Source organism: Rhamphochromis longiceps, linkage group LG17 (assembly GCF_057381845.1).
Source record: "Rhamphochromis longiceps isolate RC_006_pf linkage group LG17, R_longiceps_female_GT1.1, whole genome shotgun sequence".
Classification (NCBI taxonomy): Eukaryota; Metazoa; Chordata; class Actinopteri; order Cichliformes; family Cichlidae; genus Rhamphochromis; species Rhamphochromis longiceps.
The window spans coordinates 9,325,539-9,351,355 of record NC_140573.1 but is presented as its reverse complement, the minus strand read 5'-3'; the positions used below and the strand labels follow the sequence as shown (position 1 = coordinate 9,351,355).

At 43.6% G+C, this 25,817-nt stretch overlaps 2 protein-coding genes and 1 non-coding gene across 4 annotated transcripts in view; 2 read left to right on the top strand and 1 right to left on the bottom strand.

The window, feature by feature from the left end:
- Nucleotides 1-1,400: 1,400 nt before the first annotated feature.
- On the bottom strand, nucleotides 1,401-6,502 carry LOC146649279 (histone-binding protein N1/N2-like). Of its 2 annotated transcripts, XM_085387247.1 has the most exons (14): nucleotides 6,327-6,501; nucleotides 5,889-5,933; nucleotides 5,675-5,788; nucleotides 5,340-5,420; nucleotides 4,965-5,071; nucleotides 4,133-4,207; nucleotides 3,818-3,884; nucleotides 3,616-3,689; nucleotides 3,340-3,528; nucleotides 2,953-3,125; nucleotides 2,794-2,871; nucleotides 2,633-2,704; nucleotides 2,043-2,174; nucleotides 1,401-1,602 (listed from the first exon to the last, which is right to left on the bottom strand). In XM_085387247.1, the coding sequence occupies exons 1-14, from the start codon at nucleotides 6,362-6,364 to the stop codon at nucleotides 1,564-1,566; spliced, it is 1,284 nt and encodes a 427-aa protein (XP_085243373.1). In that variant the 5' UTR covers nucleotides 6,365-6,501; the 3' UTR covers nucleotides 1,401-1,563. The 2 variants fall into 2 exon arrangements, with proteins under 2 accessions (XP_085243373.1, XP_085243374.1); XM_085387248.1 differs by lacking the exon at nucleotides 2,043-2,174 and having other exon boundaries at nucleotides 6,327-6,502.
- A 508-nt stretch (nucleotides 6,503-7,010) lies between these two features.
- trnam-cau (transfer RNA methionine (anticodon CAU)) lies at nucleotides 7,011-7,083 on the top strand. The gene has a single exon. It is a non-coding gene; the product is annotated as a tRNA-Met (tRNA).
- A 239-nt stretch (nucleotides 7,084-7,322) lies between these two features.
- The window catches only part of LOC146649277 (glypican-5-like), a 65,236-nt gene continuing 46,741 nt past the window's right edge, over nucleotides 7,323-25,817 (top strand). Inside the window, exons 1-3 of the mRNA XM_085387111.1 lie at nucleotides 7,323-8,254; nucleotides 10,232-10,393; nucleotides 15,965-16,512. Coding sequence (XP_085243237.1) covers nucleotides 8,077-8,254; nucleotides 10,232-10,393; nucleotides 15,965-16,512 — 888 coding nt within the window. The 5' untranslated portion in view covers nucleotides 7,323-8,076. The remainder of the gene's footprint in view (nucleotides 8,255-10,231; nucleotides 10,394-15,964; nucleotides 16,513-25,817) is intronic.

The following is a 25,817-nucleotide window of genomic DNA, read 5'->3' as shown; positions in this document are numbered from 1 at the left end:
TCACAGAAATACATATCTTGCTTAGTTACAGCCACCTTGTGTCCGTGTGTTCTACAGCTCCAATGACTGAGATAGAGCTTGTGTTGATTTAAAGGGTCAAGCTTCATCAGGTTGCCAGTTTGCAGGCCAAGACCGAGAGAAGGAAAAAAAAGGAAAGAAACTCGCAAGCCCAGGATGCCACCTCCTCTATCTCCGCTTCAGCAAAAAGAACTCCATTTATACACCCGTTTCAGTTAAGATTTCTAAAAGATCCAAAAGACAAAGATGTGTCATTCAGGACAGTTTTAAGTACTAAACTTCACTTTATTGCTGGTGATTTTCTGTGACGAGAATTCATAAACTCTGTTTGGTACCCAAAGAGCATATTATATGTTGCCATCATAAGCCATCACAAATCATGATTTGTTGTTTTTGTAATGCTCTGAGACTTGTAGTTTTTTTTAATGACTGAATATAACCTGTAGAGCACTTCAGCAGGCTTCAGATGAGCCAAGAACAATCGGGCCGTTGGTGTTTATCTAAAAAGAAATATGATTAAAACAGTAACTCGTCCTGAGTTTAATTCATGTGTAAAGATAAAATGTTAAGACTTGCACACCTGCAGGGGTACTCAAATTTCAGGAAACTGCATCCAGCACCTGGCACAGATTGCTATTAATGGGTGCTGATTATACATGTCCCAAATTAATCTTGAAAATAGCATGTTTCTTTTACTCGTAAGAACAGTTTCACTCCAATTTGGAATCATTAATAAACACTCCTGTCTGTCCTCAAAGCTCCACAGCAGCCACTAGAGTGTGCCAGTGCACAGTTTGTGCCAATAAGTATTGCCCAGCTAAAAAGCAGTAGCATATATTCATTAAGTGTTCAGTCCTCAGTTTCAAGTTGCAGACTCTTTGTTTAGGTACATGGTGAAGCAAGTAATACTTCAACTCATCATTTGTCTCCTTATAAACTTAAGGTGAAAAACAAAAACATGGAGCACATTTGGTCAATAGCAGAGACATGCAGTGTGGAAATGCCTAATAATTGCAGCAGTGGCAAAATATAAATATGCAGTTTTTATAGGTTAGGATGGCTCTTCATGTTTGAATTTGATGCCACAGTCCTTCACCTAACATACCAGGCCAGTCAGGAGCTGAAAGACATGGCCATACAGAAAGCACCCCTTCTTATCTGCATTGATTCAACTTCTGTCTCTTACTTTACTCTCATAGGGAGGCCTTCCAATAATATGTAGGGTGGTGAAAGATTCTGTGAAAATGGTTCTTTACATAATTTATACAGTCCAAAAGTTGTTTTGGACATCTGCTCATAAGTGCATAGATGGTTTCATGTGAAATAATTGGAAGGGACTACAGGTGTGACATCAATGGACTGAAGAAATCAATATTGCATAGTTACATCTGCAGATTCTTTATTTTTACTACAAGTATACAAAAACTTGACAGACAAATCTATGAAAATGGATCTTATTTACAGAAACAAGAGTGCTGAAAGGTGTATAGGGGCTGGACAGGCATGACGTGCTGGTTTCTGAGCTCAGTAAAGAGGTGAAGACTGTCACGCCGGGGACTCGACAGATGCAGACTGGGTGGCAGACTAGAAGGAAAAAAACCAAACAAAACAAAAACAAAACAAACCAAACACTGCAATTAGTGAATGTTAACATAAGAGGCGACAAATGAGTGAAGAATTTTAAACCTGCAGGTTTGTCAGATATTCACTTGTTCCATTTGGTAAACTTTCACAGAAAGCATGAATTTTACTTTTTCAAAATTGCCTTCAGCTACAGCAAGATTGATGCTGTGTAGTTTAAGTGGATAAATCATTCAAAGACCGAGAAAACCTCCTTCACTACAACTCAAGGACCCACTCCAAGTTCTCGCATGCGTCCAGTTTTAACCTTTATGAAACTAAGGAGTCTTCTTGTTCCACCAGAAACCACATTTAGGTATGGACTCCTGGCCACCAGCCAGCTACAGCAGTAGTATCACAGGGCAATCCTGCTTCAGAAGGTAAGAGATAAGCCTATCACTCGCCTCCTGCGATTTCCCCTCCTGGACTCCATTGCCGTTGCTGGCACTAGAGTCACCGCTGCCATTAACTGTGGCTTCCTGTTTCGCTTGTTTAGCATCAGTGTCCTTTACTGGGCTCTCGTCCTCTGGTTTCCTCTGTGCAGAAACAAAACCAGGACAGGGAGGAAGAGAAGACTGAAGGCTTCTGTACACAAACCGAAATTGAAGTGATCCATTACCAGTCATTAGGAAAATAATAACTTAATGAACCATGCACACAAGCCACACCAAATCAAAGCTTAATTTCAAGCATAAAGTCCCATCTACATGCGCACACAGCTCTGGTTAGGAGCCACACCACACAGGCTTGCCACTGATCTGCAGAAAAATCTAAAAATGAATTTTACAACTGCAACCAGCAAAGACAGACCTCACAACAAAGACAAGCAGCACATGCCACAGCTTCAATGCACTGATTGAACCCAGTACAATTCCACGCTGAAGGTTTATTCCTTCACAGATTAAATGATTGGCATGAGAAAAAGCAAAGTCCATTTTTCCTCTTCACTGAGAAGAAGCCAAAGGGGGGTGGGAGACATATTAGAGAGCCTCACCTTTTTCCTGACGAGGTGAGAGATGTCAGAGACCGCTTTGGAAGATGAGGAACTCTCAGTTTTAACTGGAACCTAGAATACACAAGTTTGAATCCCACCAAATAAGTAACACAGGTGGCAAAATGCTTTATTTAGCATGTGGCACCATACAGTACCCTTACCTGACTGGTTGTTGCAAAAGCTGCCGATGAAGTGCTGCCATTTTCACAAAGGAATGCTGATGAAGTTGATGCACCACCCTGAAAGAGGAGAGCCAAATACAATTCAAGACTACTGAACTAGTAAACCCAGGTGCAAATTTCACCATCCTGTGTACCCACTAGTGTCTGCTGGATGGCCTGTGAGGCAGCACTGGCTGTTTTCTGGCTTTCCTTGGCATCCTCCACTTTTTCCCGGATGTCAGGCAAAAGCAGCTTTAGCTCATCCAGCTCAGTTTTCTCCTCTGCTGCTCCATCTGCGCCTTCGGCTGCATCGATCACCTCCTGCAGCATGGCTGTACCAACAACCAGATCAGAAAGTCACAACATGGAAGACAACACAATTACAGCCTTCTGGGACCGTTTATGTTTTGGTGTTCAGTGGGTGTTGTGTCCTCTCCCAAAGAGATGCAGTGCTATTCATACCTACAAATCACAATCATTATTTGGATTTCATATATTAAGTGCAAAAAATAAAATATTCAGTTGAGGGGAGGAGTAAATTCTTACCCAAACGGGTCTCAATGACCTTTATGGAGCTGTTGTAGTGCTGGATGGCCTGGCTGTACTGATCCATATAGCAGAGCGTAGTAGCAACATGGTAGTGGGTCTCAGCCAACAGACGAATGTGGGGAGGCAAGTATTTCAGCTGCAGGGCAAGACACTCCTGGAAGTCATCAAGTGCCTGAGGATAGTTACCTATGGGTGGGAGTGACAAGCAGTGAGATTTGGGCATTGGAGACTGTAAGGGCAGTAAGTCTACATCTTGCAGGAGCAGCAGCATACCTGATTCAGCACTGACTTCTCCAAGTTTCAGATATGCCTGGGCTGCCATTAGCTGATCCTCTGTGCTTTCCTTTCTGTGCAGAAGTAGCTTTAAAATTGTAAGCTGGCCTCAGGCTGTCACATAACAGTCAATGCAGTCTAACCACCCATTTAACCATGCAAGCGCAAATGTTCATACACATTTAACCAAATCATTCCATACCTTTTGTAGATGACTTTAGCTACTTCTAGCATTTCCCATGCCAACTGCAAATTCCCAACTTCCTCTTCTTCCTGAAAGGAGGGCGGGAGCTGTGTTGGTCAATAGCCACTAACACCCAATCATGACTATTCAGCAGACATTTACAGTACAAACTACTTCAGGCACCTGATATCTGCATTTGTAGGAAAATGTTTTTCAATTCTTAAGTTAAAATCCAGAAGAATTAAGATCTTTGTGATCATAATGTCATAGTAAAGAAACACGTAGCTACACTGCTTGCAAATTATTTACTTCATTGCACAGTTCTATAGGAACTCGCCTTATCTTGTCCATTTTTCTCTCCATCATCATCGTCGTCATCATCATCATCATCATCGTCGTCATCATCATCTGTTGAAGCAAAATTATACAAGTTCTAAACATCGCCTCATGTATTAAAGTCAGAAACGTGCACCACAGATTTGTGCCTGCATTTCCACCCTTCACCACTGCGACACCTGCTGAAGTGGACCGTTTAAATATCAACTGTGCACCCATCCACACACCAGAAGGTGCTCTTTGACTCAAGCTCTACTACCCTCCGTTTCCTCTTTGTCCTCATCACATCCTCTCACTGGTTTCACCCCAGTCCCATTGCCAGTCTGCTCTTCTGAACTGTCAGCCTTCTGTTCAATCTCAGTTTCTTTTCCAAGTGATCCTTCCCGCACACTTTTCACAGAAGAAACTCCATCCATCTCAGTTTCCTGAGATAAGCTCTTCTCATCCCCAGTCACAGGAGAATGTGGATCCTCAGCCTTTTCCTTCTCTGCCATTGCATCATATACCTGCTGTCGCAGCTCATCTCTTGTTTTTTCTGCACCAGAGTGGCACATATAACTTGATCTTTCAGATAATGATTTATAAATAACCAAGCTGATTCTACTGACGATTTCGCCAGAGCGCTTTTCTGGCAGAAGGGATTGTAGTAAGACACTGATATGTAAAATAAAGTCTAAAAAAATTTAAAAAGCCCAGTAACTGGAAATCTAGTACTAAATGTAAACAAAGGCAGTTTTAGGTCCCATCTTTCATTACATATAATCTTACTACACATGCTAAAATTATCTGTGCGCTTAAAAAAAAAAATCTGCAGCACCTAAATACTGACCATCAAGGTTGTCTGGACTCTCAACATTTGAGCTGCTGGGCTGCTCCTTTTCCTCTGATTCTTCTGGGACTCCCTCCAGGGCATTGCCAAGGACACTGTTCTCCATCCTATTTATATGAAAAACAAAACAACCCAACATAGACAATATTGCTGAAGTCAAAAATAGGTGCAGTTCATGAAGGAACCAATAGAATTCGTGTCCAAAAGCTGTCACTATGAACAGTTCTTGTAGGCTAAGAAGCAAACATTATTCCTTTGAAATAATGCTGTGTCAACAACAACAAAAAAAAGTTTTAAATAATTTTTTTTTTTTAAGTATTATTTTCACAGGTGCAGCTTTTAGGGAGTATGTTTAAGATAAGAAATTTGACAAACCTAGCAAGTTCCAACAGAGATTTCCCACAAAGGAAGAAGGCCTCGCCACACTCATCTGCAGTGTCCCCATATTTTTCAGCCCTAGATGGAGAAATGTATTTGTTGTTTTGTTTGTTTTTTTATTAAATAAAATTGTAATCCAATGTAGTGAGGTAGTTATGAAGCTAAAGTAAAATTTAATCCTTTGAAATAATACATTAAAATACTTTACTCCATTTGGAAAAATATATTACAGAAATCTATCCATTTCAGCGGGAAAAGAAAAATCCATAATCAAGTTTCAATTTCTAACTGTACAGTGACAGCACTAGTGTTTCACATCAAGTCTTACTCACAGCATGCTACAGGCCTCCTGGAAAACATTGACAGCAGAAACAACATCCCCCATCACCAGATGCCTTTTCCCTGTGCCAATCAGTTTCTTTGCCTCCTCCAGAACTTCAACTGAGCTACAAAAGGAACAGAAAACTCGCGTTAGTTATACTGACTAACTGTTAGACTAAGTGACTAACAGTTGCGGAACAATTTGCCATTAAACTGGATACTCACCTGCCTGCTGCAGCAGCTGTCGATGAGCATGGCTTCTCCTCTGCACTGCAATAGTTTAAACTTAAGTTCAGTCAATGCTTATGCAAGTTACCTGATTCTGAAGTACAGAGTCCACGCTCCAAACTTTCACTACTCAGTAAATGCCCGAAGATAGCTACGCCTCATTGCTGTTAGCATCGTGCAGTTGTTAGCCAACTAGCTTAACAGTATGAGGGCAGAGTTATGTTATCAACGTGTGCAGCTGCCGTGAAGTACTGCTAAGCACGCAGTTTTTGTAGAGTATCACTTTCTGGAGATATCGTTAAAATAGCTTATATCCAACACCTATCATCAAGGTTTGCCTACGTTCTCCGCGTAATTCAGCTAAGGGCTAGCAAGCTGTGTTTTCCCTGCATACGTTATTGTGGACCTGAGTGAAAAATGACAAACGACTCTTACCTCTCAGAGCTCGACGCGACGGACGTTTCCTCTGGCATATCTTCAGAAAGGCAGTAAAGACGCCGGAAAAGGACAATAAACAACGGTCTGTTATTCCGCGAATAAAGTACAGACAGACCCTATAGGACAGCCTTTGTTGGCGCGCTTAAATAGAGAAAAGAAGGATTTCTATTTCCGCTTAACTTGGAACGCGGGAGATTGGATTTAAAGGGGCCGTAGCAACTATCGTGATGCGTTTAGGGTCCATAGGAAAGACAATTGTTAAGGTTAAAATGAGCGTACGAAACACTACGACACGTTGGCATTAGAAATAATAGTAGTACTGCTATTACAGTTAATAATAAGGGACTGGGCGAGGGTGGTAACATTTTAAAGTTATAATTAGAAATTGTAATGGCTGTACAATTAATTACATGTCATGAATAAAAATGTCCTTATCAGATACATTAAGAGACTTTAGCCATATACAGTTACAAGTTGGCTCGCTAACACAGCCACAACCTACATTTGTCAAAATAAATGTAGGACAATGCAAGGTTACTTCTAATACGACATGTAGTACTGGTTATCCTTTACCGTAGACGTGTGTATACATCTACTCGAATCTCAACCTTTTAAATAAATTGTGAAACTAGGGCTGATTGTGATTCTTTTGTATGTTTTGGTATCGAAGCTTCTCGTGTGGCCTCGTTGGCGCAGTAGGCAGCGCGTCAGTCTCATAATCTGAAGGTCGTGAGTTCGAGCCTCACACGGGGCACTGTTTTTTCGTCGTTTTTGAATGCTTTTTCCCTTCTTGCCGTTTGTTTCTTAAAAGATTAGTCGTCACACTAGTAAAACGGAAAGAAACAATAACAAGAATTTAACATATATTCAGGAAACTTAAGATTAAAGGTTTCCCTCTTCATTTAGTCAAAATACAAATTAAAACTGTTAAAAGCAGTAATGTTAGCCTCTTCAGAGTCGACGGTTGATTTTTCCTAGTAAAATTAGCAGTAACACGTGTGAAGTGTACAGCGAGTTTTTTTTAGACCATTTTTTTCACCGATCAAGATATGGAGCTGAATGACAGAAAAAAATGAGACATCTGAATGGCATTGCTTAATACCAAGTCCTGTATTACAGAGAATGTAAGCTGACGGGATACAGTATATATTTTCTATGTATAGTTTATGCAATTGTCAGATAGCTCAATATCTGCTTTAATCAGAGCCTTTTTCGGCTGTTAGACCCAAAGTTCTCAGCAGGTGGCGCCCATGCTCTACTTTTAAATCCCATTTTCTTCTTCACTTCATTCGACTGCTCTCAGAAATTCATTGAATTGAATGCATCTTATTTATAGAAACGCCAGCTGTGCAATGTGCCACATATAACCACAATAAAAAATAAATAAATTTTTAAAAAGTAATAAAAAAAGCAAGTGGACCCTGGAAATGAGCAAAATGTGAGAAAACTTTTTAAAAACCAATTATTCCGTTAAAGCACGCCAAGTTAAAGTGGCTTTTTCCTTAAGTGCTTTATGGCAACCACAGAAACAATGTTTGGAAGCATTGGGCCGCTCATGCCAGTAATTAAGTAATTGAAGTAAAGCGAGAGAGGGAGTCGACGAGCGGGAGGAGGGCGCTGAGCCTGACACTGGGCTGCAGACAGACTTAGTGGCTGCAGATGAAGTTTCTGGTCACACTGCACGGTGCGACTTTCAGGAATTCATAATAACCGTCCAGATTTTCTAACTTCCCTCTGACATGTTGCGATGTTCCGTGCAGCCTTTCAAAACGTGGACTTGTTTTGGGTAATTTTGCTGTGTTTTGTTCTTCTACCGGAGGCTGGCGGTAGATCAGCCGATGCAGACAGCTGTCATGAGGTGAAGACAGCCTACATGATGCGCCAAATAGGCCCGGTGGAGCTGGTGCCAGACAGACCGGGACCAGGTCAGTCAGTCAATCCCTTTGGAACTATTATATTTAGCAAACTTTACTTGGATTTATTAAAATATTATACTTTAATTTAGAAAGACATGATATATAAAAACTTTTCCAGCTTTTTATAAATGAGGCCAGAGCAGAGCTTTGTTTGCCTGCATGCATCAGTGGAAAGAACCTAATAATTAAGTAATCTGTCTTGATACAGCCTAACATTGATTAGCTGTTTTATTGCTGTTAGACTTATGATTGAACACGTGAATACAGCGTGAATAAAACTTAGCCAAAATGGTTATGACCACTATGAGGGGCCGCATTTTAAATAGGGAGGATCATCTCTGTAGACAACCCTTTAATGTGAGAGAGAAATGAAAGTTTGCTGAGAAATGAATAAATGAATAAAGTCCTCTCGGGAGGACTTGCATCACCTATTTGTTTTCTAAATATAAATTCCCTTTTAAATCCTTGTGTGTGTGTGTGTGTGTGTGTGTGTGTGTGTGTGTGTGTGTGTGTGTGTGTGTGTGTGTCCGTCCGCGCACGCGTATTATACCATTCACATTTTATGACATTCCCATGTGTGCTATCTTCGTCACTAAGATTTCTCCAAGAAAACGCAAAGTGTGATCTGGCAATCAACATTGTTATAGACATATTAACTTATGCTTTGACCATTTATAAGCCTCACCTAAAAGCTGTACTTGTCTTTACTATGAAAGTGTTACTTGCTGGTTACCACTGGTTAATAACACAGTAATTACTATTTATAGGTATTTTGCAGAAAATGTCTGTGCAAAGGTGCTTCTTCTTCTTGTTCAGTGATCTGGTGTGACCCTGAATAGATTAGCTTGAGGAAGATGTCAGTCACATGTGCCAGCATGAAGGCACAACCGACCAGGCTTGTCAGTGATCTTTGCTTCCACATCCTAAACTTCAAATTTCAGCTGAACTGTCCACTAAAAGTATTTGCCCTTAAACGCCCATAGTTCAATTTGAAAATAATGCATTTTAAAAAGAGCTTAAAACAGCATAAAGATCCACTTACTGCAAATTTGTGAAGGTTCCACCTTTTGATCTGTGTGACACTAAACTGCATCTACAGGTGAGTGCAGTGCAGCTCAAAGCGCTGAAAATTTATCAACAAGCAGACCTTGTATTACGACTAGAACATAAGTCAGCACGGTTTGCTGAATCATGCCTGCTCAGTCCGTTCTGGTGTGGTTATTTGTTGGGGCAGTTTCAAATCTTGTTGCAAAGGTGAAAGAGATCAATACTGGATGCATGCAGCTTCAAACTTACCTGCTGTTCAAAAAGCAAACCCTGAATGCAACACTACCAAAATTCTTCTATTATCAGCCTGTGAATGACCCAAGGTTTGGCACTGTTTTGTTATTTGTGTGTGAGCGTGTTTGTGCGCTGCATACAGTCCATTCCCCTCATCTCTCTCTACCCCTTGATCTCAGTCAGCTGCTTGACAGCTTGGTTTACAGTAGTCTGTCAAAGTTAGACTGCTCCTAGTCACACACACACGCACATGCATACACACACTCACACACACACACACACACACACAAATGCACAAACATTGGTGTGAGTGGTGAAGTTTCACTCGCTGCTCATGTCATCATGTCACCTCCCACCAGGCCCGTTGTGCAAAGCATTTTTGAGGTCACAAAGTTCTGTGCACCACATGCTTTTAAATTCTAAATAACCGATTGGATTTACTAATCGACTGGCTAATAAAGTTTGTTGATGATAAAATGTGGACAAAATATAGACCTTTAGTTAGTAGCAGAAAGTTCCTGAGCTAAGCCCCAAATCATTCTCTGTCTTTCACATATGTTCATATTTATATGAACAATAAGAAATTTGCAAACTGCTGAAGTAGTATAGTAGGTCGAGTGTTGAACGATTTTCTGTGACCTAATAAGCCCTGGACCTGGTATCCAGGCCTTTTTTTTTAAGGTATATAATTCCTTTGTCTTTCAGATGAGTCTCTCCGAGTGTGTGTCCACCCTGGGCCCAGCTGCTGTACCAGTAAGATGGAGGACAGCTACATGGCAGCTGTTCGCAGTGAAACACAGCAGAAGATGCGATCTTACAGTTTCGAACTCAAGTACCTGATTGCTGGACACATCAAGGCGTACCAAGGTGAGGGAGGGATATTGAATTGAGTTCATACAATTAAAATAATTCTTAAACTATACTGATTTCTCCTTTTTAACTCAATTTCAATTACATTTTATTGAAATAGCTCCAAATCACAAAAACTGTTGCCTTGCAACACTTGCATTAGTGAAGACAAAACTAGTGTTGGAGAACGGTGTAGCTGGAGGATCTGTACGGTCATGAAAAAGAACGTTTTTACAGGACTCTACGCAGTCCTGACAAACTGTGAAAAACAAAGCACACTCTTACTGCTTCCATAGAAATTAAGAGTGCAAGTAGCAGCCAGGTCCTGCTAATCAAATGCACTTTAACTGATCAGCAGCAAGTGTGGGCACCTCAATAAAAGCAGAAGTTCGTTGGTCTTGAGCATTCAAGCGTGTATAAATAAAATGCCACGGTCTTGTGGATGTCTCAGCAAATTCACCCCTTGTTTAAGGAAGCTCCAAAAATGCAAGAGCTACATCTCAGTTGGCATTTAAAATTTTAAAGTTTATGACAGTAAAATCAGAAAAAAACTGAGCAAGTGTGGCTTGTCTGGAAGGTTTGCCAGGAGAAAGCATTTTATCTCCAAAAAAGAGCATGGCAGCACAGTTTAACTTCACAAAATTGCATCTGAACAAACCACAAGACTTCTGGGATAAGACCAAAGTGATGGAAAACAAAAACATATGAACACAAACGCCTCATACCAACCAAACACAGTGGTGGAGGGGTAATTATTTGGGTTTGTTTTTCAGCAACAGGACCTTCTCTGTATACAAACCTATCCTGGAGTCAAATGTGAGGCCATCTGTTCAACAGCTTAGGTTTGGCGGCCTAAATGAGGTCATGCAAAAGGACAATGATCCCAAACAACAGAACGACTAAAAAAGAAAAGATTTCAGGTGTTGTAATGGCCTTGTCAAAATCCAGACCTCAACCTGATAGAAACACCGTGGTACCTTGAGAGAGCTGCGCACGAATGAATGCCCAATCCTCAATGAACTGAAGCAACCTTGTAAACAAAGAGAGACCAAACCTCATCCACAATAATGTGAGAGACTGATAAAGTCGTACTGGAGTGATTACTTTAAGTTATTGCTGCTGAAAGTGGTTTTATAGCTATTGGATCATGGGGTGCACTTAGTTTCACAGGAATGCATAGAGTCCTGAGAAAACTTTATTATTGGATTAGATTAGATTAGATAGAACTTTATTAATCCCTCGGGTGGGTTCCTCTGGGAAATTCGATTTCCAAAAAAGCACAGCACCGACAGAAGTTACAGAGTTACAGAATATTATATATATATATATATATAATACACACACACACACACACACACACACACACACACACACACACACACACACACACACACACACATATATATAAATACAGAGACAATATAAATAAAATATACGAAGGGGATAAATAGAATAAATAGGAATAAAAATAAAAATACAAGTGAATTGCACATTTCAAGTATTGAGTCTATTGCACCGTTGACTATTTACAAAAGTATTGCACAAAAGGTATTGTACAGTGAGGTGAAGAGGCACTACAGCTTAGTTGTTCCCCCCTCCTTTGTCCTCCTGTTTCCCCTCCCTCTCCCCTCCAGGGAGGAGTTAAACAGTCTGATGGCGTGTGGGACAAAGGAGTTTTTAAGTCTGTTAGTTCTTGTCTTTGGGAGAAGCAACCTGTCACTGAACAGACTCTTCTGATTGTTTATGGCCGTGTGCAGAGGATGTCTGGCATTGTCCATGATGTCCATCAGTTTCTTTAATGTCCTTTTCTCTGCCACTGTCACCAGAGTGTCCAGCTTCATGCCGACCACAGAGCTAGCCCTCCTGATCAGTTTCTCCAGCCTGGATGAGTCCTTCTTTGCTGTGCTGCTCCCCCAGCACACCACAGCATAGAAAAGTACTCCAGCAACCACCGACTGGTAAAACATCCTCAGGAGCTTCCTGCAGATGTTAAAAGACCTCAGCCTCCTGAGGAAGTACAGTCGGCTTTGGGCTTTTTTATACAGGTGCTCTGTGTTGCATGACCAGTCCAGTTTATTGTCCACCCACAGCCCGAGGTACTTGTACTTGTTGACCACCTCCACCTCCTCCCCCTCTATCTGAACCGGCAGTGGACCTGCTCTAGACCTCCCGAAGTCCACAACCAGTTCCTTAGTCTTTGAGGTGTTGAGTTGCAGGTGGTTTGTGTGACTCCATGCGACAAAGTTCCTCACCAGACTTCTGTACTCCTCTTCCTGATCATCCCAGATACACCCCATGATGGCCGTGTCGTCTGCAAACTTCTGAATGTGGCATAATTCAGAGTTGTAGCAGAAGTCAGAGGTGTACAGGGTGAAGAGAAGAGGGGACAGCACAGTTCCCTGTGATGACTGTACATATCCAACTTATTTTAAGACTAAACCTAAGGACTAAAACTCCCCTCACATGTGAATTAAATTATCAGCTTCCCATTGCTTTGTAGCTGACAGTCGATCTCTAGTGCTTATTGCAATCACACTGATTGCACATGAATCCATCATGTGTTTTCTTTGCTCCTTCTGGTAGTTGCCTCAACTGCTCGCCTCAAACTTGAGAGTAGTTATATTCACAACTTTCCATTGCTTGTGGTTATTTGCCTGTCATCGCTACAAAGTATAAATGTCCACAATAAAAATCTGAAAAATATTTCCACATTAAGGATAATACATCTTGCAGTATTTAGCTACACCCCTCCTTCAGCATGAAGCCCAGGTTCATTCATTCTCTCCTCGATTCATGACTGACAAGCACAAATAAAGGGCCTCCACCAAAGCGACTTTAATAGCAGTCGTGATTTTGATGTTTTAACAAGTCTGTCGAGAGCCCGTACCCCCCTCTGCCATTCTCACTTTGTGCGTTCATCACAAAATAGCTAGTCTGTGTCAGGGTGGTGGTGTGAGGCCAGTTTATTTTGTGAGGCGCCGCAGTGGCTAGCCAAACAAACAACTGATGTTCGATTGAGTCTTTGAGAGAGCAAACTCTCAGAGGGAGCAGCGGAAAACTTTGTTACAACTCTCTGCTCTCTTTCTCCGTCTGTCTGTCTCTGTCGCTGCAATAATCAGGTTTTGTTCTTGGCCAATGAGAGAGCGAGAGACGAAGAATGTTTACATTCAGTACGTATCCGCGGCAAAGTGTTGTTGCTGTGGGCAACAGCCGGTCTCTAACGGCCTGCTCTGAATAGGAGGAAGAATACTCTGCTTGTCCACTTGTCTCTCACTGCTATTCACCGTTTTGTGTAAGCATGTGTGTGCATGTGTGCGTGTGTGTGTGTGTGCAGGAGGGACCGTGTAGCTTCTATGTGTATGCGCTCATGCATTGTGGTGATAAAGGAGAATGGTAGAACTGATGAAACCCAGCAGACAGACGAGCAAACACCTACCTGTTTTCTTTTTGCTCCATCTCTATCCCCACACCCCAACCCCCTCTACATTTGAATACACCCAGCCTCAGTTTCAACTGGATGGCTGAACCATCCATGGGTAAAATGAATGCCAAACACCAAGAGACAAAGTATGCTGCAACTAGAGCAAATAAGAGAAGACAAGTTTAGTTTGCTGCACAAACCGTCTTCTCATTAATGCCAGGACTTCAGTAGCCCCACAGACCTATCATGTTCTGGAATCACTGTAGTTATCCCAGCACAGTTGGAAATAAATAAGATTCAGAAACATGGAAAAACTGTGGAAAGCAGGCATTCTTTGACAGGGTGGTGAGAAGCGTAGGCTTTATTTAGCCATTCATTGATCTAACTTGGGCTTTATTGGGGTTGTGATTATTAGGATCATTAGACCTGGTGCTTTAATGTGTATATGTCCCATGTGTTTATTTTAAGTGTCAAATGATCTTTTCAGCCACTCTTTTTTGGGGGGTTAACCACAAAATTGGAAAACAGTGTCATGGATGCTTAGGTGTCTGTTGTTTGACAACCTGTTATTCTAAAACTTGTGCAGATACACCCAAACATCTTTATGGACCAATGAGGGATTTTTGTGGTATGTTTTTGGTTAACCAACCCTTTAATTCATTAAGTTTATTTTGCAGGACAGCAGTGTCCCTCAACAGCTGAGCAGAGTCTCAAAGGACCCCCTCTCTTAAGTGCAGTGATTATAGCCCACTGGAGAAACTGAGACATGCCCAGAGCAGTTGTAGTCAGGCTCTATTTACACACTCTGGATTACTTTGGTGTGTGTGTGTCTGTGTGTGTGCATGTGGATATGTGTCTGCATGCTTGCGTGTGTTTCTCCTGGCACTGTAAGACCCTCGTGTCCTGCCATTCACATCGCAGCTGTTGTCCAATCACAGGGGCTAAAAAGCTAATCACATGACCCCACGTGAGCACACTTTGCCATGTCACTTGATGCCCTCTGTATTTGAGTGGCTTTTGCACGCACACACATGCAAGTGAAATGTTCTCACTCAGTGCTTTTGACTAAATAGGCCTGCCACTGCCGCTACGCTGCCTCCAGGCCGTTCAAATGTGTTCATCGCCTTAACTGACCACAGCATATATTGCCGTCACTTGAGGAGTTGGCTGGCTGCGGCTGTGATTGCAAATGACAAAGCTGTTACGATGTGAACTCACGCACACGCACAGAGAGCGACATACACAGTGGCTGAAAGAGTGACTTGTGAAAGTGCGACATAAAAAGGTTTCCCTTATATTCTCTTTCATCCAGTCTCTTTCCTCTCCCTCTCTCTCCGTCTTTATCCGGATGCCTTCACACTGACATCACCCTTTTTACTAGGCAAGTTTCAAAAGTAAAGACACCGTCACACACCGCAGGCGTACGGCCCCTGTAAAAGGAGCAGGGTGGTGTCCTCTTTATTAGCCCATGCCTGACATGGGAAACACAGTGGATCATGAGATTGGGCCCCTCATTATCACCTGACTATAGATAACAGGGTAGTGAAAACGAGCTCAGGGATGAATTAAGTTTGAGCTATTTTTGATGAAGTCAGTTCAAGGACAGTTAGACATGTTCTTTGCAGTTAGAGAAACCTATACCTGCAACATCGTATATTTTGAAATGATGTGAATTTATTTTAGTGTTAAGCCCCCAGAGGCATCCAGTATGGAGGAGTCCAGCCGCAAGAAGACCTAAATAATCGAAGAAGCCAGTGGCAAGTGGAAGATCAGTCTGTAAGCTAAAATAACCCTATAAGGATGTTCCTGTTGGGCCCATGATAAACACAGAATCATGGGCCCAACAGAAACATCTTTATAGAGTTATTTTAGCTTAACTGTTCTGCATATGATTAAAACAAACACTTGACTTTTTTCTTCCCTGATGAGAATGATCACAATAACAACAACTAATTGCTGTATATGAAAAAGCCATCTTACAGAAATGCTGCTGCTTGAATCTTTCTTGGGACAGCAACATGAAGGGTCCTGAAACAGACCACTCGCATATCTAGACAGCTTTGCTAACCCTTATCTTTGATAGCTCCATAGATGTTTGGCTCAGGTGCACACGGCTAATAAATTTAACAAAACAAAAATCTTTCCATCTTTTCTCTCTCTCGTTCCAGAACACTTTGAGATGCTACTTTCTTTTACATCCAATCTGACCAGCACTCTGTTTGACAGTGCCTACTCCGCGCTGGCGTCGGACTGTCGCCCTCTTGTGTTTCAGCTGTTCACTGACATCAAACGGCACCTTTCTGGAGACTCTAATTCCTCCTTGGAGAGTGTTGTGCGTCGATTCTACAATGACCTCTTCCCACTGGTCTATCGCCGCCTGCTCAACCCTGGTATAGGCCAAATGTCAGTCCGTACCTATAACTCCCTTTCAACCAGTCACGATGACTGCTTGCGCATGACACGGCGGGACGTCAGCCCATTTGGACCTCATCCTCGCCTACTCGTCAGCAGCCTGTCACGAGCACTCGGGCCGGGTCGAGCGCTGAGCCGACTGTTGAGACTGGCTGGAGAGGTTGTGAACGCGACCGAGAAGGCGACATTATCCAGAGACTGTTTGCGAGGGTTAGTGAGGATGCAGTATTGTTCCCACTGCAGAGGACTCACACTGATACGGCCCTGTACTGGACTGTGTATCAACATCATGAGAGGATGTCTGGTAAGTTTTTGGAAGTTGACTATTTTAGAAAACCCATCCTTCGCCTATTATTTAGAGCCCCAGTTCGAAAAAAGTTGGTACGCTGCTGGAATGTAAGTAAAACTAAATACCAATGATGCCATATTTTATTCACAACAGAACATCGAGAACATGTCAAGCATGGAAAGTGTGACATTTTACTTTTTCATATTAGCTCAATTTGGTCACACATCTCAAACAATATTGGGCAACAAAAGGCTGTAAAAGTAATTAAACTTAAAGAGAAAACAGCAGGAGGAACTTTTTTTTTGGTAGCTTTTTTCTTTTTGTTGAAAACTTTTTCTCGGATCCAAAAATGTACGTGGTGTTTCATAACTCCACAATCCAGCTTCACATTATATTTTTTATTTTCTTTTATGGCAAATGTGGATTTAACCTCTGTACTTCTAAGTAATGAAGATCCCAAAAGCTTGAGTAGCTCACCAACTATGGAGTGGAAATGATTATCTGATAATCTCAAATGATTATCAGATTACATAAAAACTGATCCAAATGATGATGCATAGTCAATCCAAGATTCCCAATAGTTTACAAACCTAGTGTAAGCCTAATCTTAAACTTAGCAAGGGGGGGTCTGTATATTCTAGATTTAACAGGCAGCCAATGAAGAGAAACTAGTACGGAAAAAAATGGTCTCGCATTCAGTTTAGCTGCTGTTAAACTGAAGGCTTTTCAGGAAGCTTTCAGAAGAGCCTGATAATGATGAGTTATAACAGTCAAGCTTAGAAATAATAAATGCATGAGTTAGTTTTCCAGCATCACCCTGAGGCAGGGTATTTCTATTTTTACAGAAATTGTGCAACTGCAGGAAAGCGTTTGGATTGTTGTAATAAAAGGCAGCTGTCGTTAGTATAATTTATCATAAACTTTTAGTATAACCATTGCACTTTGGGGAATGTGGTGCTCTCTGCTGTGTGTCACCTGGGCATCATGTGCATAGCAATGAAAATTAATGGTGTGCCTTTTAATAATAACACTTAAGGGATGAATGTATAATGTAAATAGAACTAGTCCCAGCACATAACCTTGAAGAACTTTATAATTAACCTTCCACTGTTTCTTTTCCTGTTTCCAATTGTAACATAAAATCCCCATTTTTCCTGTTTTCCATTATGTATCCCCTTTAACTCTTGCAATCCGATGTATAGTTTAGAAATGTGTTTGCCACTGGGACTGATTTATAAGCCATTAAGATCATCAGAACCTGAATTAGCCTCAGTACTTTTTCATGTATTGCGTTATTGGTATTGTCCGCCTAATATTGTGTTACACCTATATTTGTCTTATAAATCCTGTTTGATCTGGTGGAATGATATGCGGAAGTATTGTTTCTAAACTTCTGGCTGTAATTGAAGTAAAAAGATTAGAGTCCTGATTCAAAACTGACATGTTTATAATTAAAGCATTCCCATCCTTTGCTATAACTGCGATTGCCATGAGAGTTTCACTGGTCTGAAGGACACAATTAAATGTTTTCAGCGAGAGAGGAGTTAGTGGTTGTTTAAATGAAAATCTATTATTGTTGTTTTGAATTCCCCAAATCCAAATAAACTGGAGTGTGAGGGAGATCCGTTCCCCCAGTTCAGCACAACCCAATTCTCTCAATATCCTTAATCATTTAACATTAAAAAGACATTCAGTCTTAGTGTAGGATAAGTGAGATGTTGAGAAGAAAATATAATCCCTACTTTTAGGATTGAATTCATGCCACACATCACAGATTATTCTGGTGATAAGAAATACCTGATGCATCCTCATATGGGTTCAACCTTGAGTTAAAGTCACTGACACTTATGACTTTGGTATGGTCTGAGTCTCATAAGTGAGTTTCTTGTATGAAAACTGTCACAGTCTGGCGAGGGCAGACTGTAGGTGTTGGTAAACGGACCCAAACGCAACTCCATAAACTGAACGTGGCGTAGAGTTAACAGAAAATCAGCCGTTTATTGAGGCCAGCAAAAAGGGAGTACAAACAGCAGGACACAGGTGAACACTAAACCATAGCCTAAACTGGGTGAACTAAAGCTAAACATGAAAAACCTTAAACGTGGTGAACTGACATAGAATGCTGAAGTGAGGGTATGGACGAGCAGACGACCTGACAAATGACATGCAAAAACAGAGGACTTAAATACACACGAGGTGATCAGGGGAAGTGGAGACACATGAGGAAACAGCTGACTAACATGAACCTAATGACAGGAGCAGTGAAGCTAAATACACAGAACCAAGAACACACGACTCCTTCCAAAATAAAACAGGAAACATAATGAAACGCAGACATGACAACCAGAACTTGACAACGTAAGACACAGACATGAAACACATGAAGAGCAGGGGAGACTTAACATGGGTTGGAAACACGAGGGGGGAATTAATAAGAACTAAAATCACCTAGGCATGGTAACAAATGAACTTAGAAAACCTGGAGGGCTTAAACATAAACTATAAACATCAAAATGAACTAAAACTCAAAACACTGGGTCATAAGACCCAGGACCGTGACAGAGCCCCCCCTTCAAGGGCGGATTCCAGACGCCCTAAACCACAAAAAACAAAACAAAAACCAAAAACAACCCACCAAGGGCGGGCGGCGGGGGTCCAGGACGGAGGGCCAGAAACAAGGCCACAAAAACAAAATGTCCAGTCCACAACCCCTCAGGGGGCTGACCCGGAGGGTGACAGCACAGGAGTTCACGGTCAAACAGTTCCGGGGGCCGTCCGTGCGGACGGCAACGGTGGCGACATGGAAACGGTTCAGGGGCCGGCCGTGTGGAAAGCAGCGGCGGCGGCGAAGGCGACGACGGAGCAGTTCAGGGGGCCAGCCGCGCGGAAGGCAGCGGCGGCGGCGAAGGCGACGACGGAGCAGTTCAGGGGGCCGGCGGAAGGCGGCTCTCTAGTGTCGGGTGCACTGGCCGAGGCCCGGTGGGCAAAGGACCAGTCGAGGCAGGACCAGATGAACCAGACGAGGCGGGACCAGACGGTGGCGTGGCAGCCACAGGCGACGGAGCCGGACCAGGCGTAGCAGATGCAGAGGCTGGACCAGGCGTAGCAGAAGCTGGAGCTCGACCAGGCGAAGCAGAAGCTGGAGCTCGACCAGGCGAAGGCAGGACCAGACGAGGACGAAGACTCGGATGAAGCTGGACCAGGCGAGGCGGAGGCTGGACCAGACGAGGATGAGGACTCGGATGAAGCTGGACCAGGCGAAGCACAGGCAGAAGCTGGACCAGGCGTGGCAGAGGCGGAGGCTGGACCAGACGAGGATGAAGACTCGGATGAAGCTGGACCAGGCGAGGCGGAGGCTGGACCAGACGACGACGAGGCGGCCGCAGGTGGCGGCTGGACAGGCTCTTCGGGCCCTCCAGCTGACGCGGCGTGAGGCTGAACGGACCCCTCGGACCCTCCAGCGGAGACAGGTGGCTGAACGGGCCCCTCGGACCCTCCAGCGGAGACAGGTGGCTGAACGGGCCCCTCGGACCCTCCAGCTGACGTGGCAACAGGCCGGCTGCGTTCACATGACATCTTATAGGTATCAGTCCAGAAACAAACAGGTGTGAGATGTCTTTTTTTTTTTTTTTTTTTTTTTCTAAATGACATCAGAAACAGCAGTATGCGACATTACGTGATGGCAGAGCTTCAGTTCATCCTTTGTCATTTTTTTTTTTTTTTTTTTTTTTTTTTTAATAAATAGGACAGGGGGAATGAATGAGAGAAAGAGGGGGAGAGAAAGAAAGAAAACCAAAGGGGAGAAGAGACGGTGAGAAGGGGGGGAAGAGAGAGAGAAAAAAAAAAAACTCCTGGGTCACCTGTATGGAGAAAAAAAAACAAACAAACAAAAAAAACAAACAGAGGAGACAGCAAACAACAAAGAGTAACATAATAATAGAGAAAACAAAGCACCATCACAATAAACTAGCTAGTCATAGATATCAATATTTACTAAATAATAAACGATATTGTGCAGCACGCAAGATAGACAGCGCACAGTGTGCTTTGAGGCAGCAGCCAAGAAAGCTTTAGTCCGCGTCTGTGAATACCCATGTGTGCATACCTGTGTGGATCAGCATGCTTGCATTCCAAAGGTTTCTCCATGTAATGGTCTGCTAGGGAGTGTGGGGGGGCCACAGCCCCGTCCTCCAGGGTGTGAAGCGGGTATGGAGGAGATCAAAACTCCAGACATCCAGAGGCCCCCAGAACACAAGAGACCATGGAAGACCAACAGAGGGGCAGCCGCGCCACTGTTCCAGCAAGAGCTGAGGAGAGTCCCAGATGAGGGCTCGCCCAGCAGCCGCGGAGCAGAAGTCAGGGGGAGTTGCAGTGACGCGCCCGTGAGCTCCGCCGGCCCCCAGCTGTGCCTGAGTGACCGAGCCCCCGGCCTCTCGGCCTGGGGCACCCCACCTCCAAAGGGGCCCGAGCGAGCCCCAGGCCCCAGGCCCCGACAAGCGGCCGCCAAGGAGTGAGCCGGTGTGTACCCGGACGCCCACCCCCAGACACAAAGAACCACCAACACACCGACACCTGAGGGAGTCCGCCACCGGCAGGGGAAGTGGTGGTGGGTGGAGATAGGCCTCCAAACCTTGGAGGGCCTGAGGTGTCCCCAGAGAGGTGGCGTCTGATACCCAACCTGACATATAGACACAGACATACAGGCACACACAGACACAAACATCCATTCCCACCCTCATGCTCTCATATGCACTCACTCCACACTCAACCAACGTGGAGACAGACATAAAGAGACGCTGTACACACAATCACACTCCCCAAGCGTACTCTACAAACCGGGTCTAGGTACCCTTGCCCCTGGAGGGGGGAATTGCACCCAGACCCAGGTGGTGTTACCCTTTTCCCTGCGGTGGGGAGAGGCAGACCACCCCGACTCCGCAGCAGCAGGGAGGCCCCACACCCCAGACCGCAGTCGGACGGCCAACTCCTCCTACTAGCCCTCCCGCTCCAGCAGGCCGCAGAGAATGGGGGTGGGAGAAGACTCCAAACCTCCCTCCACCCGCTCATTGTAGTGTTGATGCATATGTGTTCTAAGGTGCAATTAAAACCCAGGAGGGCATGGAGCTACCTGCCAAGGAGCAGCAGGTAAGCGCATAGTCCCTCCTGCTAGCCCTCAATGACTAAGTGTATTTAAAATTGAGAGGTGGGCAACGACGTCAGGGGTGAGGTGTACACCCTGATGGTAATTTGGACTCCGTGATTGTGCCCACCCCCAAGATCCTATATGTATGTGTAATGAGAGTGTGAATAATGTGAACGTCTAAGTTGTGGGATAAAATTGAGGCAGAGGCAGCCAGAAGGGGACAGGGGGGGGGTGTGAGATGTCTTGAGGCAGAGACCAGCCCAGTCACTGCAAGACCCATGTTAGTTGACATAATAGGTTCAGAAACAGAAAGCCCTGTGTCTACATTCCGCCCTTCAGACTCAATCAATGACATAACGTTATGGCACAGGTAAGCTGGGTCAGCCACAGGGAAAACAAGGATTACTATATTACCCACAAAAACATGACTTAAACCTCCAGGGGGAAGTCCCTGGGTGAACATGAGATATTCAGATATGGATCTGGGTGATGAGAATTGACCAGTCTGATAGCGGTAAGTGGTACATTGACTTGGGACCACGCTAGAGGTGGACTGTAACTCAAGGGGGTTATGTAGAGTGTATGGTGAAATGGGTACGGATAATGCTGTGCTAGCAACCATAGCCGAGACGGGTGACATTTCCGGCTGTGTGCTGGTGTTAACACTAACCTTGGGACTCAAAACCCTGTCCGATAATGTGCTCACAGAAACCTCGGAGAACTGTGTCAAAGTAACTCCGTGAGGGGACGCTACATGGTCATTAATAGTGGAATCGTATCCCCTGGTCTCAGACTCAATCCTCTGAGTAGAGGCGGCAGGGATGGAGGTAAACAGTCCAAAAACACCCTGCTCACGACTGTGGGGAAAACAGAATTTAGGTGGGGACATTTCACAGTTCGTGTTACCCTGATTAGAATCCCTGTTGTCACCTTTAAGTCCCAACATGAGGTCATGACCAGCATTCTTATTTTTAAGTTCATTGGACACAGGAGCAGCAGGCAAAACATGATCACACCTCGTCTCACCCTCCGTTCTTATATGCTCTGCGACATGACCCTCCTCTAAAAAATCCTCATTCGCTGTGAAAGCACAAGTGTCTACTTTAAGCACCTCGTAGGTGAGCAGAGCAGACTCAGGAAGGGAGGCGTTAGCCACAGGCAACTCAGCTTTAGATGGAACCCCAGGCGAAGTAACGGACAATGGAGGAAATTCCTCCCCCCCTCTTGTCACACAATTAGCTTTTAGGTCTGTGGAGGTCTCCCTCCCTCTAAGTATTACACCAGAGGTCCCTGCCAAATCACTGTCTACGGGTGTCTTCGGGGCAAAATCTCTGGGCGGCGGCCCGGTTAGCGTGCCGACTCGTATGCTTACAGCAGGCGGAGGGGAGGCTGCGCGGCCACGGGGCTGTGGTGACGCAGTCCGCACACCGGACCGCTGATGCTGCCGAGGGCAGGCTGGGAGGATGGTGCGGAAGAAGTCCGAGATCAGAGGGGGTAGCGCCTCCCATAACCAGGGGAAAACCGTGACGCTTGTCCCCAACGAGTAAAGTAACTCCTCCCTCTCCTCCTCACTAGAGCTTCGGCTCCACTGGTAGCATAACGACTCCACTGCTTGGATTACGTCTCTACCAGGGGTCGCTGGGTCCGACATGGTCAGGTCGTACTGTCACAGTCTGGCGAGGGCAGACTGTAGGTGTTGGCAAACGGACCCAAACGCAACTCCATAAACTGAACGTGGCGTAGAGTTAACAGAAAATCAGCCGTTTATTGAGGCCAGCAAAAAGGGAGTACAAACAGCAGGACACAGGTGAACACTAAACCATAGCCTAAACTGGGTGAACTAAAGCTAAACATGAAAAACCTTAAACGTGGTGAACTGACATAGAATGCTGAAGTGAGGGTATGGACGAGCAGACGACCTGACAAATGACATGCAAAAACAGAGGACTTAAATACACATGAGATGATCAGGGGAAGTGGAGACACATGAGGAAACAGCTGACTAACATGAACCTAATGACAGGAGCAGTGAAGCTAAATACACAGAACCAAGAACACACGACTCCTTCCAAAATAAAACAGGAAACATAATGAAACGCAGACATGACAACCAGAACTTGACAACGTAAGACACAGACATGAAACACACGAAGAGCAGGGGAGACTTAACATGGGTTGGAAACACGAGGGGGGAATTAATAAGAACTAAAATCACCTAGGCATGGTAACAAATGAACTTAGAAAACCTGGAGGGCTTAAACATAAACTATAAACATCAAAATGAACTAAAACTCAAAACACTGGGTCATAAGACCCAGGACCGTGACAGAAAACTATGCAGCTTTGTCCTTTCTCCTTTTATTTCTCTTTACTGGGAATCACCAGATTCTCTGCATTCATCACTTAAACCTTTAATAACCTCACTGCGAGCGATTGCTGTCAGTCCCAGTCAGATTGCAACTGTTTGCAGAAATTGTCTTAAGATCAAAAGTGGTGGTGAATGTGTGATACCCTCAAGCTGTGGGCAGCTACTTAGTCACCACAAGTTCGAATCAGTCACAGAATTCAGTGCCATCACCAAGAAGCCACCAGTTTTGTTGTAAATTAAAGGAGGATGCCGTCCTATTTGTTTTTTGACTGAGCCATTTGCTTGCTCTGAATTATAAGATAGATTTGGTAATCTAAATGTGGCCAGTGTTGGATGGTTTCCATTTGAGTCGATTTAATGTAACGTTGTTCGGCTAATGTTATCTTAGGATTTTGGTGATTAGCCCTGTGGTGATGGTATTTGGTGATGAGTATTTTAATTTATTTTATAAAATCTGTATTTGGTGTCAGTGTATTGACAGAGACAATAATGCTTTGCAAACTATAACAATGCTATGCTGGACCGATTTTTTTCCCCTAGTTAGTAATAGCCTTCACATCGTATGATACTAGACTAACTGAAGCTGTCTGTTTCTCCATTATATAATTACAACGAAGGACATGTTTGCAAAAAACCTTCCCCTCAGCTAATCAAATATAAAAAATTACATGTAGAAGATAGAACAGATCAATATCAGAAGGTCTTCTTGTTCTGAGGTCTCTGTTTGCTGCTTCTGAGGGCAGTTTCTAATACTGCATTGCTCACGAAGGGGCCTCGTTTACACGTATAAATTGGTCCATGCAGTCATTAGCACATTCATAGTCCAGTGTGTGTAAAACAAGAATACTTATGTCTTAGCATTAAAGAGTCTTCTAAGTAGCACTGTGTGATCACTATTGTCCAGCAGTCACAGATGCACAGTAATGCGATTGTTGCCTCATCTCTGTTTTGTGTCTCTGTTTAAGACATCAGCACAAAGAGTCATTTGTATACTTGTCTCCACTGTGTGTTCTGAATCTGTCCTATAGTCACTGATCTTGTCTCTATAAGGGATCAGAGGACATAACGTAATGTTAAGAAAAGAGAAGCTTTTGTAATGTTGTTACCTCACGGTACGATGGGACGTTTGGTCTACATAGTGAGCATCTCTTTGTTCTTGCTTTCTGAAAGTGACCAGTTTTGCTTTTCATCCCTGCTGATGGGTTTCTGCTGGTTGGCCCGTCGATTTCAAAGCTCATGGTGTGAGCCACATTGAGTCATTCATTTTATTGTGTACCATCACAGGGAGCCCAACGGGAGCCGTATCCTTGGTGACTTCTTCTGCTGAGCTTTAAGACACTCCCGTGTAGAAAACTCTCAGCCTCACAGGAAAGGGAGTTTGGAAGTGTAGTTTTCCTCTCGCTTAATGCTTTCTTTGCTTCTGTATTTTCCCAACAAGGCTTCCTGAGTCATCTCGCTTAGTCATGTTTCCTGGTATAAGGAACATCTTCTTGGGCTCTAAAGCTGGTGAACTTGACCACTATGAATAACAGACGGGCCCATGCTGGTAACTTTAAAAACAAAGTTCAAAGTGCCTTTTCTATGTTCAGGTCAACTGTCTGACAAATTTCCAGCTTCTCTTTTGATATGCTTTCCACACATGCAGCTGTGGTCTTCTGTGATACCTTGGATTCTTACGTTATTCCATCTTGATCTTCCCTCCTGGTCACTTAGCCTAGCTTCCAGCTTACTCCAAAATTTGATTAAATTAATTTAATCTAAAATCACAAATAGCAAATAAATATAAATTAAATACAAAACACTGAGTCT

What these genes read in the sequence shown, in the direction of transcription:
- LOC146649279 (XM_085387247.1), bottom strand. Translation starts at nt 6,364, where the DNA reads ATGCCAGAGGAAACGTCCGTCGCGTCGAGCTCTGAGAG. An exon ending in CAGGAGGCCTGTAGCATGCT is followed by an intron (nt 5,421 to 5,674) that starts GTGAGTAAGACT and finishes TTCTCCATCTAG; the next exon opens with GGCTGAAAAATATGGGGACA. An exon ending in AGGAGGGGAAATCGCAGGAG is followed by an intron (nt 1,603 to 2,042) that starts GCGAGTGATAGG and finishes TTTTCCTTCTAG; the next exon opens with TCTGCCACCCAGTCTGCATC.